The sequence below is a fragment of the Hemibagrus wyckioides genome, linkage group LG24 (assembly GCF_019097595.1).
Source record: "Hemibagrus wyckioides isolate EC202008001 linkage group LG24, SWU_Hwy_1.0, whole genome shotgun sequence".
NCBI classification, from domain to species: Eukaryota; Metazoa; Chordata; class Actinopteri; order Siluriformes; family Bagridae; genus Hemibagrus; species Hemibagrus wyckioides.
In genome coordinates, this window is record NC_080733.1 from 17,724,316 (window position 1) to 17,747,455 (window position 23,140).

At 43.7% G+C, this 23,140-nt stretch overlaps 1 protein-coding gene across 1 annotated transcript; it reads left to right on the forward strand.

Moving 5' to 3' along the window:
• Positions 1–485: 485 nt before the first annotated feature.
• Positions 486–11,603, forward strand: metrnla (meteorin like, glial cell differentiation regulator a). The gene is made up of 4 exons (XM_058377950.1): positions 486–878; positions 7,017–7,405; positions 10,647–10,706; positions 11,008–11,603. Exons 1-4 carry the CDS (start codon positions 781–783, stop codon positions 11,325–11,327), a joined length of 867 nt encoding a protein of 288 aa, XP_058233933.1. The 5' UTR covers positions 486–780; the 3' UTR covers positions 11,328–11,603.
• Positions 11,604–23,140: the final 11,537 nt, after the last annotated feature.

Genomic DNA, 23,140 nt, shown 5'->3' on the forward strand with positions numbered 1-23,140 from the left:
GGAGTGGAGTGGAGTGTGGAGTGGAGTGGAGTGTGGAGTGGAGTGTGGGTGGAGTGGAGTGGGTGTGGGTGGTGGAGTGGAGTGGAGTGTGGAGTGGAGTGGAGTGTGGAGTGGAGTGTGGAGTGGAGTGGAGTGGAGTGTGGAGTGGAGTGTGGAGTGGAGTGGAGTGGAGTGGAGTGGAGTGGAGTGTGGAGTGGAGTGTGGAGTGGAGTGGAGTGTGGAGTGGAGTGGAGTGGAGTGGAGTGTGGAGTGGAGTGGAGTGGTGGAGTGTGGAGTGGAGTGGAGTGGAGTGGAGTGGAGTGTGGAGTGGAGTGAAGTTCTTCTTCGTGGGTTAATGAAGTTCCACAGTTCATCATTTTCATCAATCTGAAACGTTTCACTGTGGAAAAAAAAACGGCATCAGGAGAGTGCGCATGTGCAGGCGCGCGCCGTGCAGAGGGGGGCGGGGGCGGGGGCGGGGCTTTGGATAAATTGAGCTCCTCGCGCTGTGTGGAATTCGAGCTGAAGTTCTCGAGCTCGGCGCGCGGACAGGCGGAGAGGCTCTCGTGCACAACGAAATGGAGTAACGGAGATCCACGGGAAGAGACAGACACACACACACACACACCGGACCCGGGGGAGGGTGCATCACGGCTCTCTCTCGGTGCATCCTAAAGCGACGCGTGGACGGATAACCCCGGAGCGCGATGTAGCGGAACTAATGGCGCGTGGATTCCTTCAGTGTCTGTGAGAACGCAGCAGAAGGCGAGTCGGCGCAGGGGGATCAGCGGTGCGTCCGTCATGCTGTGGCCGCTGGTGGCGCACTTCCTGTCGGCTGTCGCGCTGTGCCGCCCCGCTGCAGCGCAGTACTCCAGCGACGAGTGCAGCTGGAGGGGAAGGTGGGGGTCAATTATTTCATAAAATATTTTTAAATTACGTCTACAGCAAAAACAATAAAAAACAACCAACTGTTATTATTAGTAATAGTTTTATTTGTAGTTTTAATAATGTTTTACAATTTATTTATTTGTAGTAAAAAATCTGTCTAATTTTTATTACCTAGGACAAAGCTATGTTTATATTGTGTTTATAATAAAATTATAATTATGTGTTCATAATAAAATCATATTTACAAATATTTTATATATATTAAAAATTATACATACACATGCTCATATCTAAATATTTATTTTAAAAGATATTTACAAATATTTTTATTTTTATTATATTAAATTATACATACACCCACTTATACTTAAATATTTATTAAAATAATATATTTCAATAGTAATAATAATAATAATAATAATAATAATAATAATAAAATGTATTATAAAAATAATCAAATATTTATTTATTTATTAACTTATTTGATAATATAATGAAGAAGAGTTTTTTTTCTAGTCTCTTCTTTATTTTTCATTATTTGCAACTCTTATTTTTCTTCTTCCCCGGTGATTTAACCCTTTAAACCCTTTCTTTCTTTATTATTCATTAACTCTTACAGATTCATACTCCTCACATTTTTTATTGCTTTAGTTTTGTCTGAATCGGCTTGTTTCATCTACTTCTTTTTATTTTTGAGAGACTATAAACCCCTCTAACCTGGTGGATGTATCCTGGATGTATTTATTGTAGAGTGTATTACTCAGTAACTACAGCAGATGAATCAGTAACTAGGGTGAAACTGTGAGAGCGAGGTTTGTCGGAGGTTTTAATCGTCTGTTAGGCGTAACACTCGGCAGCCGAGAGCTTGATACTTCGTGAAAAGGAAGGAAGAACTTTGTGTTTGTGTTTTATTGCTTGAGCCGGAGATATGGAGCTATAAGATAAGTTGTGACGTCATAAATGATCGGAAATAATAGGAGAGAGCGTTAAAGCAGTAAAATGCAGCTTTTTATTGTCTGTGTCGCTTCGTTGATGACTTTAATGAATCTGTAGTTAGAAGAAGAAGGAGAAAGAGGAGGAGAAGAAAGAGTAGAGCATGAGGAGAAGGAGGAGGAGAAGAAGGAGTGATTCTTAGCTGCGGGTCGGTAATGTGGTGTTGATCAGCCGGGCTGTACGCCAGTCTCTCATTACTGAGCTCGGTCTCCTGACGTGACTCTCCTGATTAAAGACTTGCCGCTCAGGGACTCTGTGTTGCACATGTGCCACGTTACTGTTTCATTCTCAATCGGACCTGGACCCTGAGCTCAGCCTGAGGCAGATGGTTCTGAGCTGAAAGTGAGCCATGGGTTCAGAGAGACAGAGATCGAGAGAGAGAGAGAGAGAGAGAGAGAGGGACATAGACTGAGAGGTTGAGAGAAGGGGGCAGACTAAAAGAGAGGAAGAGAGAGACATAGACTGAGAGAGAGAGAGAGAGAGGGAGAGAGACTGAGAGGGAGAGAGGCAGAGAGAAAAACAGACAGAGAGAGAGACATAGACTGAAAGAGAGAGGGAGAGAGACAGAGAGAGAGAAACAGACTGAGAGAGAGAAACAGACTGAGAGAGAGAGACATAGAACGAGAGAGAGAAAGACAGAGAGAGAGAAACAAACTGAGAGAGAGAGAGAGAGAGAGAGACTGAGAAAGAGAGGTAGAGAGAGAGAGAGAAAAAAACAGACTGAGAGAGAGAGACAGACAGAGAGAGAGAGAGAGAGAGAGAGAGAGAGAGAGTGGGGGATGCATTACTGAAGCAGTTAAGAGGCTCCTCTTTTTTTTCTTCTCTCTCTCTCTTCTTCTTCTTTTTTTTTTTTTTTTTTGGCAGGCCGGGGGGCTTCCAGTCTCTTTGAGGAGGCAGAAAGCGAGGGGAGGAGCGGTGCGTGACCTGCATTTGCACTTGCATGCTCTGGAGACGCGGCTACTGTTTCAGCGCTCGCCCCATGCGCCGGTGGCTTGTGCTGCTCCGGGATTCATTGACTCGAGTTTCAAAAATCCGAGCCGCGGCCGCGCGCCAGTCTCCGAGGCTGCCGGAGAGTCACTGAGAAAACAGGCACTTTAGGGAAAAATATTATATCAATACAGTGCTATACTATTTACTGTTTAGCAGAAAAATGTCGACTAAAGAACGTGTACGCTGTTTAAAGGGGCTGTATGTAACTTTTTTTTTAAAGCGTTAGCAGACCTGTAACAATCCTATCATTTGGAGACTAGCTTAGAGGTTCGGTTTTAGCTGCTTAATATATTTAAAATATTTTATTTCTGCCTTCTGTTTTCTTCTTTTTTTTCAGGGCCAGAAATAGACCTGATAGATATAAGTGACACATTGAATTCAGATGAAGATGACTAGATGATGTTTGGACTCATGTTGTATTTTAGGATGTGGAGATCATTCCACAGTGTTGTGATAATGTCTAGAATGATGTTTAAAGGGACAGTATGAAACTTTTTTAAAAGCCCTAGCAGACCTTTAATAACCTTATAGTCATGAGACTAGCTTAGAGGTTCGGTTTTAGCTGCTTCATGTATTTAAATACTTTATTTCTGCCTTCTGTTTTCTTCTTTCTTTTTTCAGGGCCAGAAATAGACCTGATAGATATAAGTGATACATTGAATTCAGATGAAGATGACTAGATGATGTTTGGTCTCATGTCGTATTTTAAGGCTAGAGATCCTTCCACAGTGGTGGTTTAAAGGGGCAGTATGTAACTGTTTTTTAAAGCGCTGAAGAAAAACAAGATCTGTAATAATCCTTCAAAAATCTTCTAATGAGTCAGATATTTGGCTTACTTCTTTATTTGAGGGGTTTGTGTTTATTTAGAAAATTAAACATAATGTATAGATTTCTGCTGACATGAGGGTGAAGGTGCTTAAAGGTGCCATATGTAATATTTAAACAATACTTTGTCATTGATTTTGTCACAGTTGCTAATCACCTACACTAAGGATTACATACAGCTCCTTTAAAATATTTAATTTTTAATTTGTAAGGGAATCAAAAGAATGGGAATCTGATCTCGGCCCAGCACTAATCTTCCTTGAGTGTTAGCCGCACGTGACGGTCACGCAGTAGCTACGCAGGCAGTCGTAACACCTGGTGCCAGAGGATATGAGGCTATTAAAGTTATTAAGCACATTCTTTGTGCGGCAGAGACGATCCTCAGGCCTTGGATTCAGACTCCGAGCGATTTATCTAAAGCCCAGAGGTTTTCTTTGAAGCCGAGAGATTCGTTAAAAAACACCCAAGTGAAGCTGAGTGTATTCTCTGACCGGTGGGGACGATGAGTCGGTCAGAGAAAATTACCAGTCAGAGTCAAGTACTCACATCCAGTGTCCAAGTCTGTCTCCGGAATCATGGGATTAATCTCTCTCACTCACTCACTCTCTCTCTCTCTCTCTCTCTCTCTATCTCTCAGTCTGTTTCTCTTAGACTCTCTGTCTCACTCTTTGTGTTTGTCTGTTTTTCTGTTTGTTCCTCTCTCTCTCTCTCTCTCTCTCTCTCTCTCTCTCTGTCTGTCTCTCTCAGTATGTTTTTCTCTCTCTATCTCTCACTCTGTCTCTCTCTCTCTGTCTTTCTCTGTTTGTCTTACTCTCTCTGTCACTCTTTATATCTCTTTCTGTCTGTTTTTCTGTTTCTCTCTCTGTCTGTCTCTTGCTCTCTTTTTCTCTTTCTTAGTCTGGTCTCTCTCACTCTGTTTCTCTCTCTCTTTCTTAGTCCGTTTTTCTCTGTTTCTTGTATTCTCTCTGTCTCACTCTATGACTCTCTCTCTCTCTCTCTCTCTCTCTCTCTCTCTCTCTCTCTTGCTCTGATGAAATGACCACATCCACTTTAAAATGTAATCGGAACAATCCCTGAATCTGTAGTTGGACAGTGTAGGAGAGAGGTTGTTTTTTTTTTTGGTGGAGTTTCTTCAGAATGTTACACCATCCAGTGCAGGAGTGATGAAATGTGGAGGCGTGACGACGGGGGACGAGTCTGAAATGTTCAAATGCACATTTTACACGTTGCCCCACTGCTGAATGAACACATCCTTCAGAAAGAGACAGAACATGGGTTTTGATGTGTCTGAGGATCACGTAGCAGATCAGATCAGATCGGGTTTATATGGATCATAATGGATTTATATATGGATTTTATTAATTTATAAAAAAAAAAATTCAATCCAAGCTACACACCAGAATTCCATCCCTGCAGGGATTTGGTGATTTATCCGTCAGGGAAATTAACACAAAAAAGCAAACAAACTCTGGAAAAAACGAAATAAAAATAAAAATAAAATTTTCTACAGATTTGTTCCGAAAAGCTGAATCCTTCTTCTGTTCCTGTGTGTGGAGCATGAGTCTCTCTGTCTCTCTGTCTCTCTCTCTCTCTCTCTCTGTCTCTCTCTCTCTTAGTCTGTTTCTCTTAGTCTGTCTCACTCTTGGTCTCTGTCTGTTCTTCTGTTTCTCTCTCTCTCTCTATATATCACTGTTTCTATCATCTCTCTGTGTCTGTCTGTCTCTCTCTTTGTCTGTTTTTGTCTCTCTCTCTCTCTCTCTCTCTCTCTCTCTGTCTGTCTTGCTCTTTTTCAGAAATTAACACAGAAGCAAACAAATTCCCGAAAAAAAAATAAAAATAAATAAATAAATAAATAAAATGAAGCTGATTTTCTACAGATTTGTTCTGTAGAAAAGTCATCACCACCACAGGTTCAGCCGAATCCCTCTTCTGCTCACGTGTGAGTTGCAGTTTTATTAATACGAGTAGTTTTCTGAAAAAAAAGCACAAAAAACTAGGAAAAAAAACTCCTGCAGCTTATCCGAAGCACACAACCACAAAAAAGCTGGAAATCCAGTCAGAGTTCTCAGTGGATTCTCTAACAAATTCCCTTTAAAGAGGATTAGCTTGGATTTCTGGAGGACCGAGTGAACAGAGCCAGATGATAAACGTTTTGGTCTTCGGGTCTGATTTCACCAACTGTCCGAGTCCTAAGTTTCTCACAGTAACGAGTGCTGATCGGACACCCAAGCGTAATTTCATACTGAATATTCCGGGTTTTTTCTTCCTGGAGGACGGAGATGTGACGAAAATAACATGTCTATGAAATTTCAATTATACATCAGGAACAATCAGCTGACCGAACAAGGTGAATCTGTGCATTTTACTGTAACGTCTGGGACCCCCACCCTATGCGGGGCTCGACCCCAGACGCCCGTGGTGTGTGTGCGCACGCCAGCACACGGTGTAATGAGACCCATGCGCAGGATTCAGCGAAGCACTGCTTTTATTACATTTAAGATGCGACATAGGGAAACAAACGTAACACTAGACATGGTGTGGTTAACTAAACAAAACAAAAACAAAACCTAGACCTTAGCTTGGACATGGAACCTAGCAAACAAAACCCCAACAGAAACCACGGTACAGATAACAATCATGGACAAGGACACAAACACAAGGATCCCTATTTATAGGGGTAGACATTAGGGCTAATGGGATACAGGTGACACAATCTGGATAGGAACAATAAGAAGGGCATAACAAAAGACACACAAAGAAGCAGGCTTCCAAGGTTCACCTGCCAGCGCCCTCTCTGGGCCTGGCAGGGAACTGTCCAGCTGTTCCTGACATTTACTCTGAGTGTTCTGTTTTATTCTGGAAAAAAAGAAAGAAAATTCACGAAACTGAAACAAACTATGTAAAAAAAATTATATTTTTTTCGTGAATATTTAACATTATCAGTTTGCAGTTTTATTTATTTAGTAATACTGTTTTTTATTTGAATTATTATTTATTTTATATTTTTATTTTATATTTATTTTTTATATTTATATTATTTTATTTTGTAATAATAAAATAAAATATTTTATATTTCATATTTTTATTTAATATATTTATATATTTTTTAATTATATATTTACTTATAAATATTTTTATATTTAATATTTAAATATTTTTTGTTTAAAAATATTTTTAATAATAAAATACAATAATAATAATAATAATATAAAAATTACAATATAATAATAATACAAAAATAATAAAAAGTCTTTTGTTGTACTGTTTGTAGTTTTTTATATATTTATATTTAAATATAGTGATATTTTGATCTGACCCCCTCCCCCCCCTCTTTCTGGCAGTGGTTTGACCCATGAAGGTCACGCCCGTGACGTGGAGCAGGTGTACCTGCGCTGCTCCCAAGGTTCTCTCGAGTGGCTTTACCCCACTGGCGCCATCATCGTCAACCTGCGGCCCAACATGGCATCTCCGGCCGCCGCCCACCTCTCGGTGTGCATCAAACCGTCCCGCGAATCCAGTGGCACCCATGTCTACCTGGAGCGGATGGGTAAACTCCGCCTACTTCTCCGCGAGGCCCAGCAGGCCGAGGGCAAAGTGCACTGCTTCGGCATCCAGGAGGGGGCGTTGTTCATCGAGGCCGTGCCTCAGAGAGACATCAGCCGGAGGATCACAGTCTTCCAGTACGAGCTGGTCAACCACCGGCCCGGAGCCGATCCTCAGTCACTCATAGGTAAGGACACGCTGCTGTCTGTGCTTCATAGGGCTACATAGTGGGTTATAACACATGACATAAGAATGCTACTATACAACAACTGACTTTAAGATTCAGTCAGTGACTGCGTGGATTTTTCTTTGTCTTTGAAATGTAAGAACCTGCAACTTTTACATGGATGTTCATAGGGCTACGTAAGACCTACATAAGCTCTCTGCAAGTCTGTGGAAGCATCAGAAAAACTTCATCCTACATGCATCACCAGTCACAAAGGCTTCTGTTCATAAACTTGATTTGAGTTGACATACTGTTGTTGCTTCCTTGACATATGGCATGACTTTAGGACATTATAACACCTGACTTTTCCAGCTCAGAACACTGGTGCATTATAGTAGACTCGATATAGTAGAAATGATCAGGTATGTTGAACATCATAACCAGACTTAGTCTGATAAGAATCTGTAAAAATCTAGGTTTTAGGTTTTAAGACATAAGACCTACATAAGCCTGTAATGACAACTAACATGAATCTGCACAAACCTCTGTAAAGACATCACCTGTCAAAAAGACTACTTTAGCTCTTTTTGATGTCAGCTGGACCTGATTTTAATTGGACATGGCATTAAAGTGTTATAAAAGTTATACATATCATGATAGTATAGTTTAAAGTCTGAGAAAACATATACATAACTCATAGTGGCATTATAACACAATGTCTTGTCATAGGTGTTCATAAAGTCTTATGAACAGAAATATAAAACACGCTTTATTTGCACATGCAGAGCCCTTAAGCGACCTTTTGGTCAGTGTATGGGGGAATGGTGTGGATCAGGGTGGTGGGGGAGGGGTGTAGAACAGAGTGTTGAGGGAGGGATATGGATCAGGGTGGTGGGGGAGGGGTGTGGATCAGGGCATGAGGAAGTGGTGTGAGGCAAGGGCAGGAGTTTGGATTAGAGTGGTGGGGGAGGGGTGTGGATCAGGGTGTTGGGGGAGGGGTGTGGATCAGGGTGTTGGGGGAGGGGTGTGGATCAGGGTGTTGGGGAGGGGTGTAGATCAGAGTGTTGGGGAGGGGTGTAGATCAGAGTGTTAGGGGAGGGGTGTGGATCAGGGTGTTGGGGGAGGGGTGTGGATCAGGGTGTTGGGAAGAGGTTTGGATCAGTGTGTTCTGGGAGGGGTATGGATCGGGGTGTGGATCAGGGTGTTGGGGGAGTGGTGTAGATGAGGGTGTTAGGGGAGGGGTGTGGATCAGCGTGTTGGGGGAGGGGTGTAGATCAGGGTGTTGGGGAGGGGTTTGGATCAGAGTGTTAGGGGAGGGGTGTATATCAGGGTGTTGGGGAGGGGTTTGGATCAAAGTGTCGGGGTAGGGGTTTGGATGAGCGTGTTGGGGGAGGGGTTTGGATCAGGGTTTTGAGGAAGGGGTGTGGATTACTGTGTGGGGGAGGAGTTTTTCCTCTCTGAGAGTTGATTGTTAAAAGCGCGGCGTTTCCCGCCGTACCTGCCAGACTTCACACACAGACGCTGTTATTATTCCAGCTCCAAAGCAAACACGTGTTGGGTTTTAGCGCGCGCTTTGTTCTCTACGTGTCAACCTGGAACTGATGACTGGCTGAGGGGCGGAGTGGAGAATGTGTAGCGCAGCAGTTTGCGTGCTCTGCAATCAGGCCAGCAGCTTTAAACGGGATTCAGGTTGCACTGGGCAGATTTTTAACATCAGGCTGATCAACAGAACTCAACAGGTCTGCTGTCTTGAGGAAGTGTTTCTCTCTCGCGGACTAAACATGACGCTTAACTGCACTTCAGTGGCGTCTGAGCAGTTTGTAGTCTTTAGCAGGTACCCAGGGATGCGGTACGTCATCAGCGTCACCTGTAACGTAGCCCACTTTTGGTCCAGATGTTCTCTGTTTTCATTTATTGCTTAAAATAAATTCTGCCAATTCTGCCGGAGTCCCTGGTGTGTGAAAGCTGATCCCGTCTCACGTCGGCGTTGTAAAGTGACCTGTTTTTCTTTCCTCGATCACTCTGTTGTCTTTCCTCATCTGCCGAGCCCCTGACCTGCTGTGCGAGAACCCCGAGTTGTGGAACGCGGTCCCTCTCCAGATGTGCGGAGGATATTTTATCCTCTTCTTCTTCTGCTTTGTTCCGTCTCTCTTTTCCTCATCCTCCTCTGTCTGAAGTGGTCTTGAGTGGAACGGAGCTCGCAAAGAAGAAAAGAAAGCTTCAGTCCATTAGAGAGGAATGCGGCAGCACGCAGATGTTTCGCTGCTCCCGTCTCTCCCCCCGCCGCTCTGTGAAGTGGTTTAGCCTGCGTAGCTGACTCAGATCCTTGTCCATTCCTGCGGTTCCTTTTAAAGACGCCACGCCAGCGAGCGCTCCAGAAGTTCGGGAGATCAAAGCCGGCAGAGATGTTGCTCAAACGCACGCCTGGGTGACCTTTGACCCCGGAGGGTTGCGACAGCAAGTGACCCTTTTGGTTGGATGTTTGCTACAGGTCTCTGAAGACACGCCCACCTTGCTCACTTTGAGAGGCAATGAGAAGGAGTGAAGAGCAAACACACTCTCTCTCTGTCTCTCTCTCTCTCTCTCTTCGCCAGTCTCTGATTTACGAGCCCCGGTCTCTCCTGCCATCGTAAACTCATTAAGTCGTGCCCCATGTTCCCCCTCCCCTCCTCCACACGTTGTTTTGAAAGCCCTCGCCCTCGACCTTCACCCCTCTCCCTCGCCCACCTGCACCAACAGTGTGTGTTTTTGGTGAGGAACAGAGCGTCTCCCCACTGAACCACAGCCTCGTGGTGCTTCTGCTGAGAGAGCAGTCTTTACACACATCCTGAACACAGCGGCTCCTAAACCGTCCCATCAGCAGCTCCAGCATCCGGTTTCTTCAGCCTGAGTCTGAGTCTCGGTCATAAAAAAAAATCCCCTCACGCCTGCTGAAAGCATCCAGTCTCTCTTTTTTAAAACTTTCCGAATGGATCTCAGGTCCGAGTTTAAAATGCTCTATCTGACGTGATTTCTTGCGTTCACGCTCGCTCGCCTGTGACCAGACAAATGTTTTAAACATGCTTCAGGTTATTGTTGAACGGTTTTGAAATAAAAATTTTCTTTTATGGAATTCAGGATGTCTGTGGATCAGTGTGTGTGTGTGTGTCTGTGTGTGAACATCAAGATATGAGCACTGACAGATTAACTTGAAGGAAATGTTGATTGAAATGTATTTGTGTCTGTTTCTCACCTCTCTCTCTCTCTCTCTCTCTCTCTCCAGCCCCGTGTCAACCCTGCTCTGAAGCGGAGTTGCTCCTGTCCGTCTGCACGAGTGATTTCGGTAAGCATCACTTCCTCAACCTGAGCAGTAAATCAGAATTGAAGGACTAAAGATCATTCAATGTGGGTGGACGGACGGACGGACGGACGGACGGATAGACAGACAGATAGATAGATAGATAGATAGATAGATAGATAGATAGATAGATAGATAGATAGATAGATAGATAGATAGATAGATAGATAGATAGATAGATTATAAACCTGAGCTCTTTGGGAAAATGAATCAACACCTTCATCAGAATGCAGAATGTGGTGTATGATGGATTGCGTTAATAGACGTTTATGTTGTGTGTGTGTAGTGGGGCGTGGCAGCATCCTCGGCGTGCAGGAGGAAGAGGAGGAGGATCAGACATCGGTGGGCGTGACTCTCTCACGTGTGTACAGGCAGAAGAGCGAGGTGTTCACGCAGACCGGTGGACGTGTGAAGATGTGGACAGGGAAGCTCCTAATGCCGCTGCAGTGCGGAGTGAGACCCGGCCACGGAGACTTCCTCTTCACCGGAACCGTGCGCTTCGGCCAGGCCTGGCTTGCCTGCGCACCCAGATACGCCGACTTCCTCAGGACATACCAGGAAGCAGAGGCGCGGGGGACCAACCCCTGTCACGTGGACACGAACTGAGCCTCACATCACATCACAAAAATACACACACATCAGACTCTTCCCCTGAGAGCGTAAAACAAAAACAAACAAACCCAGATGTTCTGATTCAAAAAATTGAAGCGATGTAGCACGTGTGTTTAAATGTGTTTAAAAAAATGTGAAAACATTGTAATGGAAGTCTGTTGCTTTTGTAAAAAGCTTGTTTGTACAGTTCTTAATTTTTTATTTTATTTTTTTTTCACACACAGTTTGTGTCTCATGACAAAAAACATTAAAGAAGAAGAAGAAAACAAACCCCTGCTTTTTATTTTGTACAGAAGTGTGAGTCCTGGGCTGCCCTGAGCCTCAGAGAGCGCTCTCTCTCTCTCTCTCTCTCTCTCTCTCTCTCTCTCTGAGTTTCAGTGAAAATTTTTCAAAAAATGAAAAAGAAAGAAAAGGAAAAATGTTTCTGAGGAATCTGGTGTTTTTGTTCCGCACATGAAGACAGCTGCAGAGGATCGCTTTCAGAGAAACTCTTACGCTGGTGCAAATAGTTCCCAAAATGCATGTGTGTGTGTGTGTGTGTCTGAGACTTTTTTTATTCATTTCTACGCTCTGGTTTTTCACCACTACATCCTGTGAGTTTCCACTCCAAGTTCTTGAGAAAAAAACAAATAAGTCATCCGTCATTTACTGGCTTCATGTTTCTCTTCTCTTCTCTTCTCTTCTCTTCTCTTCTCTTCTCTTCTCTTCTCTTCTCTTCTCTTCTCTTCTCTTCTCACAGTTATACCTTCTGTTTCGTTTCGATGATTGGACAGAGAGAAAGAAAGAGATGAATGGATAGATAGATAGATAGATAGATAGATAGATAGATAGATAGATAGATAGATAGATAGATAGATAGATAGATAGATAGATAGAGTTGATTAGAGTACAGTAGAGTTGATTAGAGTTCAGTATATGTGAGTAAAGTACTGGGGAGTTAAGTAGAGTTGATTAGAGTACAGTAGAGTTGTGTAGAAATCAGTAGAGTTGATTAGAGTTCAGTATGTGTGAGTAAAGTACTGGGGAGTTAAGTAGAGTTCAGTAAAGGTCAGTAGAGTAAATTTCATTGAAGTATAGTAGAGTTGATTAGAGTAGAGTCAAGTTGTGTAGAAATCAGTAGAATTGATTAGAGTCCAGTATATGTGAGTAAAGTGCTGGGGAGTTGAGTACAGAATATTTGAGTAAAGTACTGGGGAGTTAAGTAGAGTTGATTAGAGCACAGTAGAGTTGAGTAGAAATCAGTAGAGTTGATAAGGATTCAGTAAATTTGAGTAAAGTACAGGAGAGTTAAGTAGAGTTCAGTAAAGGTCAGTAGAGTAAATTTCATTGAAGTATACTAGAGTTGATTAGAGTAGAGTAGAGTTCAGTAAAGTATAGTAGAGTTGAGTAGAGTTCATTATAGTCGAGTTGAGTTCAGTATACTAAAGTTCAGTAAAGTAGAGTTCAGTAAAGTTCAGTAGAGTTGAGGGAGAGAGACAGGAGATGCCCAATGTTCAGACAGTGAGGGTGGAGGAATGTGAGATGAGTGTCGCTGCACCACAGCTGTGATATTTGGCCCCAGATGCTCAGTGACACTTTCCCACATGTGCAGTGTCTCTCCAGCTGTTCGTCCATCACACTGAGAGAAGAGCTGAGGACTGAGACATTCGTTCCAGCAGCTTAGGAATAACAATTATGTCTAAATGGGACTAAACTGCTCTCTCTCTCTCTCTCTCTCTCTCTCTCTGTCTCTCACTTTCTGTGTTGCTCTTTCTTTCTTTCTTTCTTTCTTTCTTTCTTTCTTTCTTTCTTTCTTTCTTTCTTTCATTCTGTGTGTCTCACTCTCTCTTTTTTTCTGTCTGTCTGCATGTTTCTAGCTCTCTTTTTCTCTCTCACTCTCTCTTTTTCTCTCTCACTCTCTCTTTTGTTCTCTCTCTCTCTCTCTCTCTCTCTCTCTCTTTCTCTCTCTCTCTCAGTGTCTACGATCATGACTGGTGTGGGATAATGGATTAAAAATAAAACCAGAAGCACAAAACATTTATCAGGAAAATTACAACTAATAAAAAGACCCCAGAGACGCTGAATCTGCCAAGTGAACTCTAAATCTCCGTACAGAGCTCTCGCTTCCTTCGCTTTCGGCTCTGCGCTCGCACTCGTCCGTTTTTTTCCACCTCTGAGTAAACGTTTTTGACAGTAACAACGTTAGAGAGATGCCGCTAACGATCAGGAGAACTGGGGAAAGCTAGCTAAAAATAAACAGATGCTCCGCTTTAGCTCCGGGTTCTCATGATCAGAAGACTTCCTCACACTTGTTCCTGCCACGATGATGGAAACTCGCTCCTCTGCTCGGAACCTTGGACTGGATTCATTCTGGTTACGAGCGCTCTGCCAACAGAGTCATATAATAAACCTAAATATTTACAGAGTTTCTCCATGAAAGAGGCTGAAATCTGCCACTCGTGACATTGCTCCAGTTTGGTCCATTTTGTTATCCAGTATATTTTCCGGCTCTTTAGAATCGGCTTTAACGTGAGCGGTGAACATTGCGTTGTTTTTTTTCCCCTCCAACAAAACGCCTCTGTTTCTAATCACAGGCCTCGTGTTTCCAATTTAATCCACGCTGAAAAACGCCGTCATTATTTAATCAAGTCCATGAGACGGGAGAGCGGTGAGCTATTCAGCATTGTGTTGCTCAGAGATATGGCTCTGTTTCAATCCCGTTATTACTCACCCCCCCCCATCCTCTTCCCCGCCCGGGGGATTCCCTGTCATCTTCCTCATGGAGAAATCGAATTACCGTATATGTAATCAGTTCTGCTAAGATGTTTGCACTGGAGCTTTGGTGCTAACGTTGCTACGTCGGTCTCACAGGTTTGCACTGGTTGTTTCTTTGATGCTAACGCAAGTCGCCTTGATTTGTCATATAGACATCACTGCACATCTTCGCATATCCCATCCTTAAGGGTTGGGGGTCAGAGAGCAGGGTCAGGCATGATACAACGCCCCTGGAGCAAGGGGGGGGTTAAGGGTCTTGCTCAAGAACAGTGTAGCTAAATGCTGGATTGTGATCGTGATTGAGGCGGACGTCTTGGCTACGCGATCACTGCATTCCACTTACCTCAAAATGACTTCTGATTAATTCTCTGTGCTGCAAAGTGGAGAGAGAAAAACACATGGATACTTCCTTGTTCATCTTTTTTCTGCCAAAAGCTAGCGAAGTGGAAAAAAGGCATCCATGACTTGCTCCTTCAGAGCACATAAAGCTCATAAACAGCTACTTTGCCTGAGTGGCTATTTGTTCTGGTTTATGACGAACTTTAAAGTGTTGCAGCATGTAGGACTGAAATTGCAGCACAGAGTATTACAGTAACAGCAGACAATAGCAAGCAGCTTAGCAATGAGCTAGCCAAATAACACTAGTGATAATGCCAGCGTGGATGATTATCTTCTCAGAACAGTGGTTAGTGTGGTCAGTCTTAGATTTAACGTTGACATCCTTCTGTAAACATGGACGTAACTGGTACAAGTAAATTTTGAAGCTGAGGTGTCTTCAACGGATTTTAATGTTTATGGGCGGGGATTTATTAGGGGTTATATCTATAAGGGGTTACCTAGAACATAGCTTTAGTTTGAATGTTTTAGTTTTATTTTGTTGAGAAGCCTTGGAAAGTCTAATTTATTGTCATCTTGGAAAGTCTGCGTTTGTGGGGCGGTCATCTTGGAACTTATAATTTTATTAAGCAGCCATCTTGGAAAGTATTTGGGTGGCCTTCTTGGAAAGTCTGAGTTTATTGGTCGGCCATCTTGAAAATGATAAGTTTATTGAGTATCTAACTTGGAAAGACTGAGTATAAATTTATTTGGTGGCCATCTTTGAGAGTCTTGGTTTATTGGGAGGCCATATTGTATGCTGCATGTATGTTTTTTAGAAGCCAAATTAAATTCTGAGCGCTAAAACCTGTAAAAGTTCATCCTGCCCACAGGTTTGCATTTGGTTTTCCATATCACTTTGTAGTGATCACTCTCGGGTTAAATAAAATATGGAAACGTTACGGAAAGGAAATGTTCTGTCTGGAGTTTAAGTGTCACACCAAACTGCCAGCATCTCCGGTTTATCCCCCACCCAGTTCACCGGAGGGAAAGGGACGGCGGACGTGACGGACACGTTTGATTCTGGTAGGAGATTATTTAACTTGACCAGCTTCTGTCTGTGGAACTGAGTATTTCTGAAACCTGTTTGAAAACTTGCAGTATCACGCCATACCCTTTCCTCACTCTTATTTTTATTTATTTATTTTTACTGACTAGCCTGATTTTATTCATTTATTTTGTTACTTCCACCCTTTATAAATCATTTCTCAGCTTCTTGATAGATTTCATGGCAGCAGCTGAACCTGTGCTTGATTCCTGATCTGAAGCTGAATTTAAAATTTGTGGCAAATAAAAAATTTAACACATTTCTTTCAAAATTCTGTGAAGCAGATTCAGTTTCCTCTTCGTTTTGTTCTTCAGACACTTGGATTAAATGGCTGGTTTAAACCGTGGAGTTTGTAAGTCACGGCCGAATCGCGGGTCAAGTTTTCTTCTTTCTCTTTTTTCTGCTTCCTTTCTGCTCAGTCGGAAATGCGTCCGTAACGGCGCTCGCGGCGAGTCGCCCCGAATAGACGGCTGCTTTTTTCCGCAGGCTGACCCGCGAGCCCGTATTCAAAAGCCTGGATGCGGGCCGAGGGGCTACTCGCTCGCTGGGAAATGCAAACAGAGTTGCCATGGCAACGGGGACAAGAGGCAAAGACTCCTAGTGAGAGGCCTAAGGGGTGGGGGGGGTAAGAGGGTATGTGGGGGGGGTAAGAGGGTGATGGAGTGTGTGGAGTTGCCTCTCTTCATGAATACACACTCTGTGCCTCACAGCCTCAGTGCCTCTGTGCCTTGTTGCCCAGACCTCAAACCAAAAATTCTGTTTGACTTGCACAAAAATGTTTATTTGGAAAGCAGAGCTCAGAGACGCACGAGGTATTACTGCATACATCACATATTTTCACTCCGTCTCCTGTTTTCTTTTTCCTTCGGGGAATTTTTAGAAAGATGTGTTCAGGCTAACAGAAGAACCGAATAAAGCAGAAGTAGAAAACCAGATGAGCGAGACTCATGTATAGATGGATGGATGGATGGATGGATGGATGGATGGATGGATAGATAGATAGATAGATAGATAGATAGATAGATAGATAGATAGATAGATAGATAGATAGATAGAATTACAGATGGACGGACAGATAGACGGATAGAAAGACGAATGGATAGATAGACAGATGAATAGCATGAACTAGCCAGCTAATATTCCTGTGTTTGATTCGGAGGCTTTGTTTCTCGTCTGAATTCCATGGAAACGAGTTGAAAGCCAGGATCAGAGCTACAACAATGGTTAGGTTAATTTATTCAACGCTAAATTTCCTGGACTGGGAAACTATAATCACGGCACGTTCTGGCTCAGATGCGACTCCTGCGCACTTCCAATTATGATAAGATGAGCTGAAAGTACGGGAAATGATTCACTCAGGCCGCCCTGGGGCTGGGTCAGATAAACACCCGCGGTCAGGATAAACGCAGTAGCAGCAATTTACTGCAGGAGTCAGTTGGCAGGAAGGAGGGAGAGAGAGAGTGAGAGAGAGACAGAAAGAGAAAGAATGGGAGAGTTGGACAGAGAAAAGAGAGGATGATGGCACTAAACAAATAAGAGAATGACAGAGAGAAAGAGAGAGGGGGTAGAGAGAGAGAGAGAGAGAGAGAGAGACAGACATGGACAGAAAGAGAAAGATTTAGACAGAGGGGGGATGATGACACTAAAAGAATGAAGAGAATGAGAGAGAGATAGAGAGAGAGAGAGAGAGAGAGAGAGACAGAGAGAGAGAGAGAAGCAAAAAGAATGAAGAAAAGAGACAGAAAGAGAATGAGAGAGCAGGGAGAGCAAGAATGTTGAGAGAGAGAATGGAGGGATGATGGAATTGAAAGAATGACGACAGAGAGAGAGAGAGAGAGAGAGAGAGAATATAAACACCAGAAAGCAGAAAAGTTGTGACATCTCTCCAGCACGGGAAGTGCAGGAATTCTAGGAATGTGTTGACTTTACACACACACACACACACACACACACATACACACACACACACACACACAGCTCCCCACAGTCTCCTGGCCTCGGCTGGAGGGAATCAATAGGGCCTCTGTGGCGTGTGCACGTGGCTCAGCCTCCGGCGCTGACTCTCGGCAACACACCCGCCTCGAGAAGAACAACAGCAGCCCTTGCTGGGCCTCGCCTCGCTTCATGTTTCACTATGCTACACTTTATACACATCATCTCACCTCTGGATTTAGGACTGAAGAGAAAAAGAGAAGAAAAAAAACACAGGATTTTTTGAAAACGCAATCCCACTGTCAAAGAGAGAAGGAATAAAGCTTTATTTAACTCATTATTTTTACTACGAATGACAACATGGTAAAAAGAAAACAAGGCTTAGGATTTAAACGTCAGAGCTGGATGATGGAACGTCCTGTAACGAGTGGGTGGAGAAATCTGAGAGAAGTTTCTAGTCATAAATCAAAGGATTGGGTTTTTTTTTTTTTAATACAATGACCACAACTTTATGAGGTTAAAATTGTAAATGATCCTCTGCTGCTTTCCGTTTCATAAGCTATATATAGTGGGAGAGAATACAATGAGCCGTGAGATTACCATAACCATTAATGATTCCAGGCTGGAACACAAAGAGCCGCCAGCAGCAGGAACGAAACGACACAGAGTATTAAAATCAGGCGAGATGTGTTCCCGTCTGGATCTGCACCTGGATCCACAGCCATCCTGACCAGGACACCAAGATAACAGGATACCAAGAGACCTAGATATCAGGACACCAGGACACCAAGAAAGAAGGACACACATGCACCAGGATATCAGGATAGCAAGATGCCAGGACACCACAATATCAGGACACCAAGGCCCCTGGATACCATGACACCAAGATATCAGGACATCAAGACACCAGGACATCACAACAACAGAACTCCAGGACACCAGGGTGCCAAGACACGAGGGCACCAAGACATCAGGATACAAGGACACCAAGACAGAAGTACACACAGGCACAAGGATATCAGGATAGCAAGATTCCAGAACACCAAGATACCAGGATACCAAGACACGATGAGACCTGGATACCACAACACCAGGACACCAAGACACAAGGATATCAGGACACCCAAGACACCAGGACAACAAGATACCAGTGCACCAAGACAGAAGTACACACTGGCACCAGAATATAAGGATAGCAAGATGCCAGGACACCACAACACCTGGATGCCACAATATCAGAACACCAAAACCCCGGGATACCATGACACCAAGATATCAGGACATCAAGACACCAAAGCACCAGGATATCAGGACAGCAAGATACCACAACACCAGAACACCAAGACACCAGGACACCAAGACACCAGGACACCACAACAGCAAGACTCCAGGGTACCAGGCTACAAAGACACCAGGGCACCAGGACACCAAGACAGAAGTGCACACAGACAAAAGGATATAAAGATGGCAGAACACCAAGATACCAGGATACCAAGACACCAGGATACAAGGACACCAAGAGACCTGGATACCACAACACCAGGACACCAAGACTCCAGGACAACAAGACACAAGGATATCAGGACACCCAAGACACCAGGACAACAAGATACCAGTGCACCAATACAGAAGTACACACTGACACCAGAATGTAAGGATAGCAAGATGCCAGGACACCACAACACCTGGATACCACAATATCAGAACACCAAGACCCCGGGATACCATGACACCAAGATATCAGGACATCAAGACACCAAAGCACCTGGATATCAAGACAACAAGACACCACAACACCAGGACACCAAGACACCAGGACACCACAACAGCAAGACACCAGGGTACCAGGCTACAAAGACACCAGGGCACCAGGACACCAAGACAGAAGCGCACACAGACAAAAGGATACAAAGATGGCAGAACACCAAGATACCAGGATACCAAGACACCAGGATACAAGGACACCAAGAGACCTGGATACCACAACACCAGGACACCAAGACTCCAGGACAACAAGACACCAGGACATGATGAGACCTGGATACCACAACACCAGTACACCAAGACACAAGGATACCAGGAGACAAAGACACCAGAATACCAGGGAACCAAGACAGAAGTACACATGGGCACCAGGATATCAGGATAGAAAGATGCCAAAACACCAGAACACCAGGATACCAAGACACCAGAACAGAGCTCATACTGAAAAAGAAGCAATTCATCAGAGTGATGGAGAGAAATGTACAAAACTTAACTATTGCATTAGATATACTGTAACAAAAGCATGGAAATCTTTTTGAGTTTAGGACGATCAGGAAAAAAAACACTTTAAACAACACATTTAATCATGCTTCTCTTACAGATGTGACAATTCTTAAATATTAATTTCTAGAACAGAATTTCACCGGTTCCTCAAATCTGGTCAATCAGTGCAGACATGTTTGTTTCTCTGAGCTATGATGCTCATGTTGCTGAACCAGTAAATTGCCGATAACGAGCCTCCTGGTGGTCCAGCTTCAGGATCCTGCGCTGTCATTGCCATGGCTCGGGTTCGATTCCTGGGCAGGGATCTAACTCAGCTAAGAGTTAACTCTCAGTGCCGGTCTCAAGCCTGGATCAAATGGTAGGGTTTTGTCAGGAAGGGCTTCTGGCATAGAACCTGTGCCAAAATTCAAATATGCTGACCAGATGATCCGCTGTGGCGACCCCGAACAGGGAGCAACGACATTTAGTTATAGATAACGTATCAAAATCTTACTCGGTTAACCCTTTCACTTCAACTTGCATGATGTCATAATTTGTATTCTGTTAAAGTATCAAATATTAAACAGAGCATCCAAACAGTTGTTGTGGCTGCTCCCTGTGAGGGGTCACCACAGTGGACCCACTGGTCCGCAAAACAACTTGGCACCGGATGCCCTTCCTGACACAACCCTCCCATTTTATCCGGGCTTGGGACCAACACTGCATCCAGTGGCTGGGGGTCAAACCTGGGCTTTCCACATGGTAGGTGAGAAACCTACCACTGAGCCACCAATGACCTAGAGCATCCGAACAGTACACCTCAATAATTTTCTTCTAATTCTGCTTTCACACAATACACCGATTTTATCTCCAGTCTCAGTGCTGTGATGTGGTCAGTAGGTGTTCTAACAGTACTACTGGTTGCCATGGCAATAGCGTTTATCAGACTAGCGCATCTAGCGTTCCAGATCATTTCCTGTGGCTAAAACAGAGATTTTGGTGTTTATGTGCAGAATTCAGCAGAGTTGATCTGCTTCGTATCATATGAGATGAAGGAGAAAGCGACGCTTCACTCCTATTGGTTATCGCTAAACATGGAAGTCGCTCCGTATATGCATAAGGCTCAACTTTTCTTCTCTTTATCGCATCACTGATGTGGACACGCCCACACATCTAGTCGGTGTCTTAAAGAATTTAAGGCGGATTCTGCAACAAAAAACATCATTTACTTGCATTTGTTTTAAGTTGGAATGATTTGAGAGAGTCTAGAGAGCTTCAGAAGTTTAGATTAAAATTACAAAAAATTCTCTTTGGAGAAATATTTACATCTAATATTATCCTAAAAGTCTAAAAACAGCCTTGAATTATTTGCGTGAACGCATTGAAGGGGTAAAAGCTGAGATTTAAATGCACTCGTGACATTCATCTGTCTCTCTCTGTCTGTCTGTCTGTCTGTCTGTCTCCCTCATCTGTCTGTCTCTCTCATCTGTCTGTCTCTCTCATCTGTCTGTCTGTCTCCCTCATCTGTCTGTCTCTCTCATCTGTCTGTCTGTCTGTCTGTCTGTCTGTCTGTCTGTCTCCCTCATCTGTCTGTCTCTCTCATCTGTCTGTCTGTCTGTCTGTCTGTCTGTCTCCCTCATCTGTCTGTCTCTCTCATCTGTCTGTCTGTCTGTCTGTCTGTCTCCCTCCCTCATCTGTCTGTCTCTCTCATCTGTCTGTCTGTCTGTCTGTCTGTCTCCCTCATCTGTCTGTCTCTGTCTGTCTGTCTGTCTGTCTGTCTCTCTCTCTCTCTCTCTCTCTCTCTCTCTCTCTTTTTTCTCTCTCTCTTCAGATCTTATTTCGTCAGAAAAAAAATCAGATGGATTTTACACGCTATAAATATAAAAATGAAATAGGTTTAGATATGAGCTGCGTTCCTTGCTCCAGTCCCTGTTTCCGAGAAGGTCTGTGGTTGGTTTTTCCCTTCTGTCTTCTTCTCATCTCACATTCCAGGGGTTGAAGGCATCAATGGAGCTTTTGTGCAGCAGAAAACTTGACCTATAGAGTTGATAATAGGACAGGGGACAGGGAGTAATGACTTTTCCAGGTATGGATGTAAAATCTGGATCTGGATCCGGATCTGGATTCGTTGTTGCCTGAAAGCCCCTTTTCACTGAACATCATTCAGTCATTAGTCCTCATTAGGGACGGCGACATCACGACTTCAACTAGAAGCTAGAGCCATGCTGTAAAAACACACGACATGTTTCCATTTTTCTAAACCGGCCCTTTTATTTATTTCCCGTATTTATGTTCTGTCCCGAGACAGAGTGAGGGAATGAATGGCTCTGTCCGGGAGACGTCATAAAACCGTGGCGCCGTAATTCTTCGAAAGATCCCGCAAACGGCCGGCATGTGTAAATCACCCCGGTGCCCTGGTCCACTTCCCTGGTTCCTCTGTGTGTCAGGATTCTCCATGTCTGCGGCGGTGATTTATTTCCCAGCGATTTGTCACACACGCATCAATAAATAGCGAGCTGGAGGAAGGCGCAGGATTGTAAATTAAACCGCTGACATCAATAGGAGGAAGTGGTGCCAGGAGCAGGCTGCTCTATCTCACCCTCTGTCTGGCTGTGCAGCAGGAATTCCACAAAGGCCTTGTTTACACTCCTGCTTCAGTGTGTGTGTGTGTGTGTGTGTGTGTGTGTGAGAAAAGATTGTCAGATAGTCATTTTGGTTACGTGAGAAAGGTGTGAGAGTTCAACACAATCACATTCATAAACTTACACTCACACACACACACACACACACACACTCTCTCTAATACTGACACACAAACACTCAAACTTTCACTCACACACACACACACACACACACACTCTCTCTAATACTGACACAATCACACTCATAAACTTACACTCACACACACACACACACACACACACACACTCTCTCTCTCTAATACTGACACACTCACACTCATAAACTTACACTCACACACACACACACACACACACACTCTCTCTCTAATACTGACACACTCACACTCATAAACTTTCACTCACACACACACACACACACACACTCTCTCTCTAATACTGACACACTCACACTCATAAACTTACACTCACACACACACACACACACACACACTCTCTCTAATACTGACACACAAACACTCATAAACTTACACTCACACACACACACACTCTCTCTAATACTGACACACAAACACTCATAAACTTACACTCACACACACACACTCTCTAATACTGACACACAAACACTCATAAACTTACACTCACACACACACACACACACACACTCTAATACTGACACACAAACACTCATAAACTTACACTCACACACACACACACACTCTCTCTAATACTGACACACTCACACTCATAAACTTACACTCACACACACACACACACACACACACTCTCTCTAATACTGACACACTCACACT

Excerpts from the sequence above, each read along its gene's own strand:
- metrnla (XM_058377950.1), top strand. The coding sequence starts at position 781 with ATGCTGTGGCCGCTGGTGGCGCACTTCCTGTCGGCTGTCGCGCTGTGC. Across the intron at positions 7,406-10,646 it reads CGATCCTCAGTCACTCATAG|CCCCGTGTCAACCCTGCTCT; the intron begins GTAAGGACACGC and ends CTCTCTCTCCAG. Across the intron at positions 10,707-11,007 it reads CGTCTGCACGAGTGATTTCG|TGGGGCGTGGCAGCATCCTC; the intron begins GTAAGCATCACT and ends GTGTGTGTGTAG.